Below are 12,544 nucleotides of genomic sequence, written 5' to 3'. Positions count from 1 at the left end.
ATATGTTTTAACTTTTAAGTGGAATGTGCTCGAAACTATATACAATTTGCAGATGGGTTTGTTTGATCATGTTGCTTGGCCCTCTAATATATTTATTTGTCTTGCTGTGAATTTTCCACGAGAAAGTTTTTCTTTTTGGGTGATTTTTATTATTTTAACATACATCAAGTGATGTAATCATATAGTTTTAGCATCTATGTTAGAATTATGCACAAACCATTTACATATCAGCTAACTGTACAAATTTTTCTCCCGATAAATTATATAATTAAGTAGTTATCACTTTTCTACTTTCTCATCAAGTTTGTTGGATTCTATCTTAGACAACATAAAATGTCTCTATTATTAAAATCCTCAAATTTTTTGTATATTACTATCTTGATTGTAAGTTTGTAACAATAAACTAAGTGAAACGAAAACTTCTCATAAATTACTTGAGACTAATTTAGACTAACAATGCTCCACTCCTAAAACTTCATATCATGTGTGTGGGTAAATTTTTCTAAATTTTCTATGTTGTCTTACTTTTTACCCGTGCTTATTATATAGGAAATGGAGGGCTCAATTATTGGAGAAAAATATAAGCTTGGAAAAATAATTGGCCGTGGTGCCTTTGGGAAGGTGAGAATTGCAACAGATATCCAGACTACATGTGAGGTTGCTGTAAAGATCCTTGTCCGTGAGACGATGGTGAAAAAGAAAATGGAAGAAAGAGGTTTGTATTACTTGTTTGGATTCTTGCATGATTATGTGATCTATCTGAATGAATTTACAATTGGGCCAGATCATTTATTATTTCAAATAACTTAGTTTATAATCTGGAATGTTGTATTGAATCACAATTGTATTTGCAATGCTTGTCCTTGATGATTTCAACTGATAAGAAAATTAATGGATTTAGGGAGTATTTCTGAAATTTGAAAAGCAAACATTTTATCCTTATTCCAAGGGAACTAATTAAAGGTTTTCTACCTTTGTTTCTCCATGCTTATGGTTACTTTAATCTTGCCTATAGATATAAAATTTTTGCTTATTCTTTTCTTTTTACCTTAAAATTTTTATTAATTTTTTTTTCCTTTAAATTGGTGTAGTGTATAGAGAAATCGAAATATTGAGATCGTTGAGGCATCCTCATATAATTAGACTTTATGAGGTTATAGACACCCAAAAGAGATCTACTTTGTGATGGAGTACGCAAAGAAAGGAGATTTACTTGAATACATTTTGGATAAACCGGTTGCACCAAGGTGGACCTAATGGACTGAAATGGGCCAAAAGGACCTAATCGGACTGAATAGACTAAAGTGGGCCTAAGGGATCGACGTGGACCAAAATAGACCAAAGAGACCTAGTGAACAAAGTGGATTGAATGGACTGAAGTGGTCAGAATTGGAACGAAATGGACCAAACTGGATCAAAGTGGACTGAATGAACCAAAGTGAACTGAATTGGACTGAAGTGGACCTACTTGGACCGAAATGGACTAAATTGGACCAAAGTGGATGTTTATTATCTCTTTCTCTTTAAATTAATGAAAATGACATATGGTTCTTTAAGTAGGAAAAGAACTGGAACCTTCAAAATGGCCTTAAATACTACATTAGCATATGAATATTAACACAGTGGTGAAAATTAAAATTTATTTTTTTAAGTGAGTATAAACAAAAAATAAAATAAAGTCTCCACCAAAAATGTTTGTGTTACTTGTATTTTCTATTATAAGTTACATTACGGTTTAAGAATATGTAAAGTCTTGGTAATAAAAATTGATGAACCTATTATGATTGGTAAGTTACAATTATATATATATATATATATATATAAATTAAAAATGATGAAAAGAAAATAATAACATGACCGCTAATATAATTCAACAAAAGCGTAGCAATAATAAATATTATGTTTCAAATATTAGATTTTATATAAATATGTAACGTATTAATCAACCATTATTAAATAAATGTGATCAGATCGGCCAATATTCTTGAGGAGAAATGTAGTTTACTTAATTTTTTGCCATTTTGAATGATACATATTAGCCATTCACCAATGATAATGTAACCTAACTTCCTCTTTGCAAGCTGATCATTCAAGACTAAAACTTAAGAAAATAATTTAGTTCATCAGCGGGCAATAGTTTACTTTTTGGCATTGCAGCCCCCACCAAATTAAAGAGAGAGAGAGAGAGAGAACAAAAAAAAAAAAACGAAATAATGTCACTTGGTTGCTCTATCATAAAGTGCAAAATTTCTTGCTTCTCTAGGACTGCAATAGTAGATGTCATTGAAACATTACGAGTGAAAAGTAGAGAAGGCCATTTGCATGTAAAAAAGAGTAATGCTAAAGTTACATAAAATGACACAATTTGTCCACATGGCGAGTAGTGAATAGTAAAGGTGTGTTCCCACATTAACTCACCATCACACCTCTACCGTTTATAACTCACCACACCACTTATAACTCACCACATGAACGAGTTGTAGCACAAATTATATTATTTTATGTATCTCTAGTGTTATTCTGTAAGAAACGTTGCAATGTATGACCAACTTGTAGCTTAAATATAAAAAGACTCTTTGACATGGTTGGATAAAGCCACCGCATTTGAATTCTTGCAACACTGCAAATGGACCACTTGTAATTATTTTTTTTTTTTTCTTTTGAGTTTTGATTACGGGATCTTTGGGCATTTTTTTTGGCCAAATATTCAGTTTTTTGTAAATATATATTACTTAAAATTCTCTACTCGAAGTTATTTTATTATCTAGCCCTTTTTGGAACTTGAGTTTGTCAAACTCGATTCTTGAATTCCAAGTAAAAAGTAAGGCACATACACATCTTTTTGTCTTGTTAGATGAAATGTATACAGGAAGTTAATTTATGAATGGTCCACTCACTCTTTATTAACATTTGGTGAAAGTTGAATCGTGAACCTAGTACTAGATGATAATGTTTCCAATTAGATTGTACAGTCGACCTTGCTACACTTTTTTACTTTTTTTTTTTTTTTTTTTGTTGATTGCCTCTATCAGTTGATCTTCAAACAAAGCAAGTTGCTATGATGATTTAACGTGGACAAACATTTGCGGGCTTTTTATTTCTTTTCCCCTTTTTTTCCTTTAATTTTCTGGCCACAGATATTTCATTTGGGGCGTCATACTTGTGTTATACTGGTGTCGTACCTGTCATATCATGTTATAATTTTTTAAAAATTGCTTGTATCACTGTGTCCTACTCATATCTATACTCATATCTGTGTCCATCAGTCCATGCTTACTAGAAAAAAGGAGACTCATTTTGGAAATTTTTTCTAATGTCCGTTTGGTTGAAACTGAAAACTTGTTACTAAAAGTACGGTAAATAAAGTTAAAAAGTAGCCAAAATAGTACAGTGAGACCTATGAATAATACCAAAAAGTGCAGTGGAATTCATGATAGTACTAAAAATAAGCTGAATAGTAAAAAAAAACTGGCTTTTTAAGTCAATGCCAAACGCACAACTAGTATACCCTTCATCTTATTTGCAAAATTGGCATTCTTAGCCATGTCTATTTCATCATGAATTTATGCTCATAAGAACACACAATCAGTCACAACTAATTTAATGGAATATAATATGTTTCCATGGAGCCCTAAGTCCAAATTTATTAAGGCCTAGATGAATGGTGCTGAATCAAGACACAGACCACTCAAACTAGTCAACTTGAAAACTCAACCACTTGAGAAATGAACCTGGGTTTAGCCTCTGTGAAACTCAACGAAGCTTTCATTCCGCTCATAATCGTCTACTCCCATCAGATTCCATTCCCCAATTGGGGGGGACATTGAGGGGGACAGAGTGCGTGAGATCCTTGCTAAGATAAGGCATTTTTAGAGCAAAACGGTCAGAAACATCTCTGACAATAATAGGCTTATCATCATCATCATTTCTTCTTCACCTACAATTAATCCAACACACGTTAAATTAAAGTCAAGAAGCGTTAGTTAGTGAGATTATATAATATACCCAAAAATACAATGGAGAANCATACGTTAAATTAAAGTCAAGAAGCGTTAGTTAGTGAGATTATATGATATACCCAAAAATACAATGGAGAAAACAACTATTCAAAGAGGGGCAACCAAATAATGAGCTAAGTTGGAAGTTAATCTTAGAGGCCATACCAAAACATTGTCTAACCCAATTGAAGGTAAAGCTTTTTCCCTGGGCAGAAAAAAAAAAGGGGGTCAGACTTCATTATTATATAATGGCGGTGCAATCTTAAAAAGAATTGTGCAAAGCAAATGTATTCAAACATAACATGACAGTAGGGAATATCACACAAATGTATTTGAGGACCATTATTATTAAATGGAAACAAAGAAGTCAATAAATTAATGAATGCCTCAAAGTGAATCAAAACCACACAAGAATGTCCAATGCAGGAACACAGTCATCTATATTCTAGAAGAAAAGAGAGTTTGTAATAGGAGAAAGGGAGAGAGAGGGGAAGGGGTTATATACAAGCCAGAACTTTTTTCATACGTAATATTAATATAGAAGAAGAGGTAATAAAAAGAAGCGATGTGTACCGGGCAGTAGGTAAACTGAAGAATACAGTGAGTATCAAACTTTGGTGGCAGCTTCAGTTGGCCAAATTCATCATCGACCTTTTTAAGATCAAGACCACTACTTCTAATTATAAGTTTTTTTCTTCAGAATGTAACTGGTGATCCAGTCAGGATAAAAGAGATTAAGCTGGACTGGAGACCCTATAATAAATAAATAATTAAAAGGGATGAATGAAATAGTTAAAATTCAGTTGGCTTAAAATTCTTCTTCTGTCACACCTTTCTTTTTCTTCTGTCACACCTTTCTTTTTCTTTTTCTTTTTCCGCAAAGGAGGATGTATTTTGTTATCTGATTCATCAGTCGATAATTCTTCTGATGATTCATCAGACCACAATCCTTCTGATGATTCATCAGAATCTTCTTCTTCTTCTTCTTCAGATGATGATTCTTGGATGCTCAACTCGCATCTTGAAACAACAAACAAATAAACATATATAATAAGTCGAAACATCTAAATAAAGAATATTAAAAAAAAATTCATTCATGTTTATTTGCATTTAATTATTAAGAACAAAGTATTAACAATTACATGGACTTCGAAAAGGCCTCTACCGGTTCTGTGACCGGTTCTGCGACCAACTCCATTGGTTCTGCGTCCAATTCCATTGGTTCTGTGACCAACTCCATTGTGTCGTTCGTTAATCATAACAGAAAAAATAAAAAATAATGTGCTATTAATTACAAAAGTCGTCTAACTTTGAAAGCTTCAACAAAACCTAATACAACAAAGATTTATACAAATCCGATTGAAAATCTGAGTAAACATACAGAAGACAAACGTGGTTACAATTAAAATTAATCGAATAATTTTGTCAATTTGCAGAGGATATTAAACAAATTATCGCCTAGCAACCGACAAAGCCAACAAATTATAAAACCCTAATCGTCCTTTCCCTTGATTTAATACTAAATATCATCAAAGGTCTCTAGTACCTATTATAAAACAAACAGATAATCAAACAAAACCCTAGTCTTTTTTAACTGCGTGAGAGAGAGATTAGCAGGAGGCGAAGGAAAGGAGGGAGCAACGTCTAGAGAAAGATTACCAGCGGCTGGGGTTTCTAAAAGCACTGACAACGAGATAGGTAAACCTGAACTTATATTTATAATATACAACTGGGCTTCTAAGAGCATTAGCATTAGAAAATGCTAATGCTACTCTATTTTACCATTCCAAAACCTCACTTTATCATTATACCATATTATTTTACAATACTTTCAGCATCCCAAAACTCTATTTTTATTAAAATATTATTTTTTAATCTTTTTTTATTATTTCTTTCTTAACTGTCACTTTTTTTTTTTTTTTTTCAGTTTTTTCAGCTTACCTTCAGCATCCCAAAACACTATTTTTATTAAAATATTATTTTTTAATCTTTTTTATTATTTCTTTCTTAACTGTCACTTTTTTTTTTTTTTTTTCAGTTTTTTCAGCTTACCTATGATTTCCAACGGTCACATTTTGCTGGGTTCTTTTTCTTTTTTTCTTTTTTCTTTTTTGAAGTGGAAACTTTATAACATAAAAGCCAACAAGGAATACAACAAGAGACAAAGGCCACAGCAATCAACAAATACAACAGAAGCTATACCAACGCCAAAAGATCCTTTTGAACTAGCCTAGACACCACAGATGGGGTATCCCCGTTCCACATGCAAGAAGTCTCAGTTCTACGCGCAAACTGAGCTAGTTTCAGGGGGAACATCATAAAATATATTATTTTTGATACAATACTTGCTACAGTGCAATTCTATGTTTAGAATTGTACTGTAGCAATATTGTAAAAAAAGTTTGCCATAGTGTTGTTTGCAATCCTCTGATGCAGCTAGTTTTGAGACATAAAATGCTAAATATCCCTTAGATTTGGCATTAGCATTCTTCAATGCTAATGCTCTAAAGTAAAATTGTCAATTAGCCCATTCTATTAAGTTAATCACTAATCCTTTCGGAATTAACTCTCTGAATCGGACTCCAATACGGACAGTGGTCATGGGTTGGTGCAAGCCGAATTGGGCAAAACTCAATCAACCCACTTGTTGTAGGCTGTAGGCTGTATTAATTGCTTTAGCCCAAACCAAAAGTCAGACATTGATACTATGGGCCCAAATCCCTATCAAGCATGAGTTAAGTTGAGGGATTTTTTCAACCCAACTCACTAAGGTAAATTTAAAAAAATTCAACCCAACTCTATTCATTATAAGGGTCTAACTCAGGTGGGTTGGGTTGAACAATTTTTTTTTTTAATTACTATTATTATTACTAAATTGAGCATTAGAACAACACTATCACAAATAAGAGCAAATTTATAATTATATAGTCATGAATATAACACAAAACCTACACAAAACCCTTTAAATGAGTCTAAAAACCCTAATTTAAACATATAAATACCCTAAGTTTTGTGCCCATTCAAAAAAAAAAAAATTCAAATCAAGAAAGCCTAAGATCATGAGTATACCATAGACTTTGGAGGAAGATATTGAGCCATAAAGTCATAACATACCTTGGATTTTGAATCAAAATTCAAAAATCTTTTTCAAAACTAAGAGAACCCAAAATCATGAGTATGTCATAGACATTATTGAAAAGATGTTGGACCCATCCATGTTTTTGGAAAATTTTGAAACCCTAAAACCCAAAGACATGGGTAGGCTCAGAGCCCAGTAAGGATTAAAAGATGAAATATTTTAGAACCAATTGACGAAAATCTTTGAACTAGGGGCAAGGCCCTCAAGAGGGGAGAGAGTGAGTATTCAAGATGGCTTAGTAATGGTACAAATAAAAGACTTTGATGTGTTGAGATAAAACTTGGTCACCTTTTTTTTTCCTCAAAAAAAAAATCCAAAAAAAGATGTGGACTTCTAAATATCATGGCTCATTTTAAATACAAGTTCAAACAAGTCTTTCATGAGAAAAGAAATTTTTCCAAATCCTATGGACTAATAATAGACCAATAGTGTGATGTATGGAAATTAAAACTCGTAAGAGCACTCACATCAGCGAGTCTAAAATAGAAAAAATGGTCATATATAAATATTTTGGCCCAAAAAGCACCCACTTTAGTGTATGTAAAGATGTGTAAATATACCATCTTTCTACAATAATTGCACATATATCCACAATCACTATTTATTTGTAAATGAATTTTTAATTCTTTTTTTTTCTCGCACTTTGTTACTGACCCATTCTACTCATCTTCTTCCTCAATTTTCTCTTCCCCTTTGTCTTCCTCTTCCTCTTTGTCTTCTTCCTCTCTTCATACAAAATTGCTGCCCCAACCCAAGAATAAAACCACCGCCTAGCCTAGCCTCAATCTTCGATCAAGGGAGTATCACCCAAATACAAAAACCCCAAAACTAAAATTAACAATAACTCATTATAGAACCAGGCAAAACCCAGATGAAATCAAAACCCAAAATAAACCAAAACCCAGATGAAATCAAACGAGGGCCATGGCTTTGAGGAGTCAAGCCATCTTTCCAAACCGACTGAAAGCTCGAGATCTAAGGTTTGTTGCTTTGATTTTTCCAAGCAACAAAAAAAAAAGTTCCATTTTTTTTTCCAAGCTTTTTTTATTTTCTTTTAATTACAAAAATTATTTTCAAAAAAAAAGGGGGGGGGGTCAAAGTTAGCAATAACTGAAACCTAACAAAATACTACATTGAAAAAAATTGATACTTAGAGGATTGAAATGACAAAACTGAAAATTAAAGGACTGAAATGACAAAAACTAAAAATTAGAAGGTTAATTTTACATTTTTGCCATTTATTTATTTTGAAAAACTCTCAAGGAATGTCAAAATTTATTATTAGATGAAGTATAAATTTCAATGAAAAATTTACTACGTTATAAAAATTGGTTGATCATTTTCAAAATTTTACCTATTAGTAAAATGTAAATACTAAATAAATTAATTACATTAAATATAAATTGTTTTTGTTTTTGAGAAACAAGTATATAAATAGGCTGGTAAATTAAATCTTCTTTTGTTCATGAAATAAAATAAAAAAATATTAAAGAATGAACCATTTACATTCTTTATCAAATAATATTAATTTTCAATAATAGATAAAAATTCAATAAAAACTACTAAGCTTAAATACAAAAACTTAATATGTATAATATGTAATTGTATTCATTCTTAATTGAAACGTGTTGGTGTGCATGGGATTCAGGGATTAGAATTGAAAAAGTTTGTGAGAAAAAAAAAATGCATTAGAAAATCAAGTTGATTATTATTTTCCAAATTTTATCCTAAAATAAAGTAATTGTAGTAGGGAAATAAATAAAAAAGAAAAGAAAGGAAAAGAAAAAAAAGTCCGCCCAAAAATGGAAGGGGAAGCACATTTTATATTCGAATCGAATCGAATCGAGTCGAAGGAAAAGGAAGCCCTCTCTTTAGAAATCAGAAATTGATAATGGCTTTGGCTACTGCTACTGCTATTACTTCTACTTGTAGTTGTTCTTCTCAATTGCTTCCCCGCCCTAAGTTTTCAACATTGCCTTTTCCAATTCCATTTGCTAATCGAAGTCGATATCGTCGTTTGTCAATTTCCTTTGCTGCTGCTGCGGCGGCGAAGAAAGATTCCAATGCTATCCAGTCCCAAAACAGCGACAAGAAGAAGAAACAAGTAGAAGTAGAAGAAGAGGAAGAGGATTTGCCTTGGCTTCAAGAGAAGGCCTTGGATGTGGTTGAGTTCACTGGGTCCGTGACCCAGGCCATTCCCGGTCCCAGAGTTGGCACCAGCTCTTTGCCTTGGATTCTCGCTCTCCCTTTAGCCTATGCGGGTCTCACCTTCGTCATCGCCTTCGTTAAGACTGTCAAAAAGTTGTCTTCTCCCAGAGAAAAGCGCAGGAAATTGGTCAATAAAAACGCTTTCCTCTGCAAATCCATAGATCAACTACTGCACTCTTTAACGCCCGATGCCCTCAAGGCACTCGAGAAAAAGACAGGTTTTGGGATGCAGGAAATATTGCGAAAGTACATTCGCTATGCTTTGAATGAGAAACCCTTCAACCCTGACTTGGTTGCTCATCTGATTCACCTCCGCAAAGCTTCTATGTTGGATGATTCCCAGGTTGCTTCCATTTTAAATGACATTTCTGCTCGGATTGTGCGCGATAAGGGTACGTTTCTAGATTCAAGACTGTATTATTTCATGCTTGCTGCTTGTAGTAATCAGTATCACTAATGAGAGTGTCAAAAGTTTTTCTATTAGACCTTCTTGTGATTATGGCTTGCAACAAGTAGTGCTTTTTTATTCTCGAGAATCTGAAACTGCAATTTACTACCATATGATTGGATTGCCATTATAACATCTTCAAGGGAAAAACCATACCCTTTCTATATAGAGTTTCACACTGGCCTTTACTTATAATCTAGCTGCTGCAATACTTGCTTGTTCTCTTATTTGGACTAATTATGACTTCTTCTGTTTTCAGTTCCTTATTCTAGTTAGTTTCCCTTCTGTATATGTGCTAACTTTTACATGTACACAAATGTGCGTACGCATATTAATTACTAATTTTGTAGGAAACTGCTGTAGTTATTTATGCAAATTATGGTCAATTGATCAACCGTGAACCTCTTCCTTTGGGGCTTAAGGATTGTTAAGGTCACACTGTAACGTTATTTTTTATATTAGTAACTTACACATGCACACAATGAGTCTTGAACCTATGGCCTTACCTTCACCCACACTATTGAGAGGAAGAAGTGCCATTTTTTTTTTTAGTTAGAGCACATTGGCTCCTTGTAACTTTATTGCTAGTAGGCAGCATCATAGGTAGTAGACCCTGTATTGTGTTTTGATTGGGACTCTTTTTCTCTCTAGGCCCTGAAATCTAGGATTTGTTATTCTAGTTAAAGCTATTCACAACCTAATACAAGACATGCTTTACAAAACTAGCTACTTGGAAGCAAACCAAGGGGAGGAGACCTTTGTTGCAATGAAAGCTTATGCTTTTTTCTCTTCCATTTTATTCTTGATTTCTTCTTCTCTTCTCTCACCCTTTGCTAGTGATGGGATGCCTACATTGCCGACTTTCTCCTCCCCTTGTGCACTTGATATAATTGAATTTGCCAACTTAACCTTTTGAAGGAACATTTGAAAAATGAGAATTGAGTTAGAGAAATACCTCACAATTGATGCTATGCTATTGGATACTTATGGCTTGTCTATGATTTTCAGGCCCAGTTGTCATGGATATGTCAGGTTATTCTGAAAAGGGTTTCAAAAGAAAACTAGCTGTTCAGGCCCTTTTTGGAAAGGTTTTCTATCTGTCTGAGGTAAGTGGCTTAACAGTCGTTACATTGACTTTTTAACAACACTACATTGCTTGCTGTTATTAATGCATATATCTAGCTCTTGTTAGTATAGTGTACTTTTTTACCCTTTTATGTTAATTTTTCAATGTAATTTAATTCTGTGACTGGTTGAAAAACTGCCTCAAGAAAGGGGAAAACAAGAGTTTTACTTGGAATTCTTTTGGCCCTTGTTCCTCTTTGAAGTTTTAAACAAGTTTGCAAGAGTTAAACTGCCTGTCTCAAGCATATCAAGTAAAGGTTTATACCTTCAAATGGTTGAGTAGATCAGTAGATGTTAAGGTTTATGGCTTTAAAAGTATGGATAACCAGCTTTACTGTATTATTGGGCCCCTCAAAACATTCTTGAATAGAAATGGTTTTTGATTTCTGAATGAAGAAGACACGTATATGTCAGATTTGGCACTGGGCTCCATGATCCTGAATTTTTATTCCTAATGAAGCATAGTACATATCTGTCATTCATGTTAGAATTCCCAGTATATTGTTGTGCACTTAACTTGCATATGATTGTGCCGGCTAAGTCCATCCTTTGTTGGAAAAACATTAAAATCAGCAACAGATCTAAATATCTTTACTATGAATTTCTAAATTCTGACTTTTAGCTTATGTTCTTTTGTGGGTGAAAGGGGATGGGTCGTTCAAACCAATTTGCATGTAAGAATTCCCAGTATATTGTTGTGCACTAAACTTGCATATGATTGTTCTGGTTAATTAAAATTTTGGTCAAACAAGTAGTTTCAAACTGACTTGATTACTTTGAACTTAATTTGTGGCTTGCTCTGGATTTTAATGCATTGAAATTGATCATACTTTTGTTTGACTTTCTGGGCCAGCTGCCGGAGTTCTGTTCAAGAGATAGCTCCTTGGTTGTCAAGGAAATTTTTGGGGTTACAGAGTATGCCTCGATCCTTAATTTTGGACTTTTTGGTTCTCATAAAGAAACAAAGGAGTTAAAAGTGCTATAAATTGTCATTTTGACACATTTAACTCTGCAGTTTTCTTTCTGTGATACTTTAAAATCATTGTTTGAGGTGCTCAATCATTTTTTGTTTTTTCCTCCCTCAGTGATGATGCAGACAAACTTAGGATACACACTCTCTCTGAAGCTGGGGATATGGATTCGCTTGAGAAGATGGTTGACGGTTCAGATTCAGAAGATTCTAGTGAGGAATCACCTTCTGCTCCTTGATTCACATGTGCAAATTCGAAGATTCTAGTGAGGAATCACCTTCTGCTTATTGATCCACATGTGCAATTTCACTTACTATTTAGCGCAGAATGCTTTTAAGAAAGGTTGTGGGGGCTTTTTCACTTACTGGGATGGTGTTATTGAAACTTGGTTACGGGTTTGAGCTATGTTTTTAACAAGTCCTGTAAACTTGAAAATTTGATGAGTGCATCAGTTCAGATTCTATCATAGGTCACTTTTAAGGAGTGTGTATGATTTCAATTTTGGTTGGGAATTTTCAGTACCTGAAAACCAGTGAGGTTCCATTGACATGCCGAATATTTTGGCTTCAAAAGATAAAGGTGAATTGCAATTTATTATTTTTATTCATTAGGACTGGCTTTTGTTATTGTGATTCTTGTGACAGATATTCTTTGT

General features: G+C 33.4%; 1 protein-coding gene across 1 annotated transcript; it reads left to right on the top strand.

Annotated features, from left to right (window-relative positions):
- Positions 1-8,927: 8,927 nt before the first annotated feature.
- LOC112027262 (uncharacterized) lies at positions 8,928-12,496 on the top strand. The gene is made up of 4 exons (XM_024059929.2): positions 8,928-9,737; positions 10,802-10,899; positions 11,772-11,833; positions 12,004-12,496. The coding sequence occupies exons 1-4, from the start codon at positions 9,029-9,031 to the stop codon at positions 12,125-12,127; spliced, it is 993 nt and encodes a 330-aa protein (XP_023915697.1). The 5' UTR covers positions 8,928-9,028; the 3' UTR covers positions 12,128-12,496.
- Positions 12,497-12,544: the final 48 nt, after the last annotated feature.

Source organism: Quercus suber, unplaced genomic scaffold, assembly GCF_002906115.3.
Source record: "Quercus suber isolate HL8 unplaced genomic scaffold, Cork oak 2.0 scaffold_690, whole genome shotgun sequence".
In the NCBI taxonomy this organism is placed as follows: Eukaryota; Viridiplantae; Streptophyta; class Magnoliopsida; order Fagales; family Fagaceae; genus Quercus; species Quercus suber.
The sequence above is the reverse complement of the archived record's forward strand: the minus strand, read 5'-3'. Positions and strand labels throughout refer to the sequence as shown.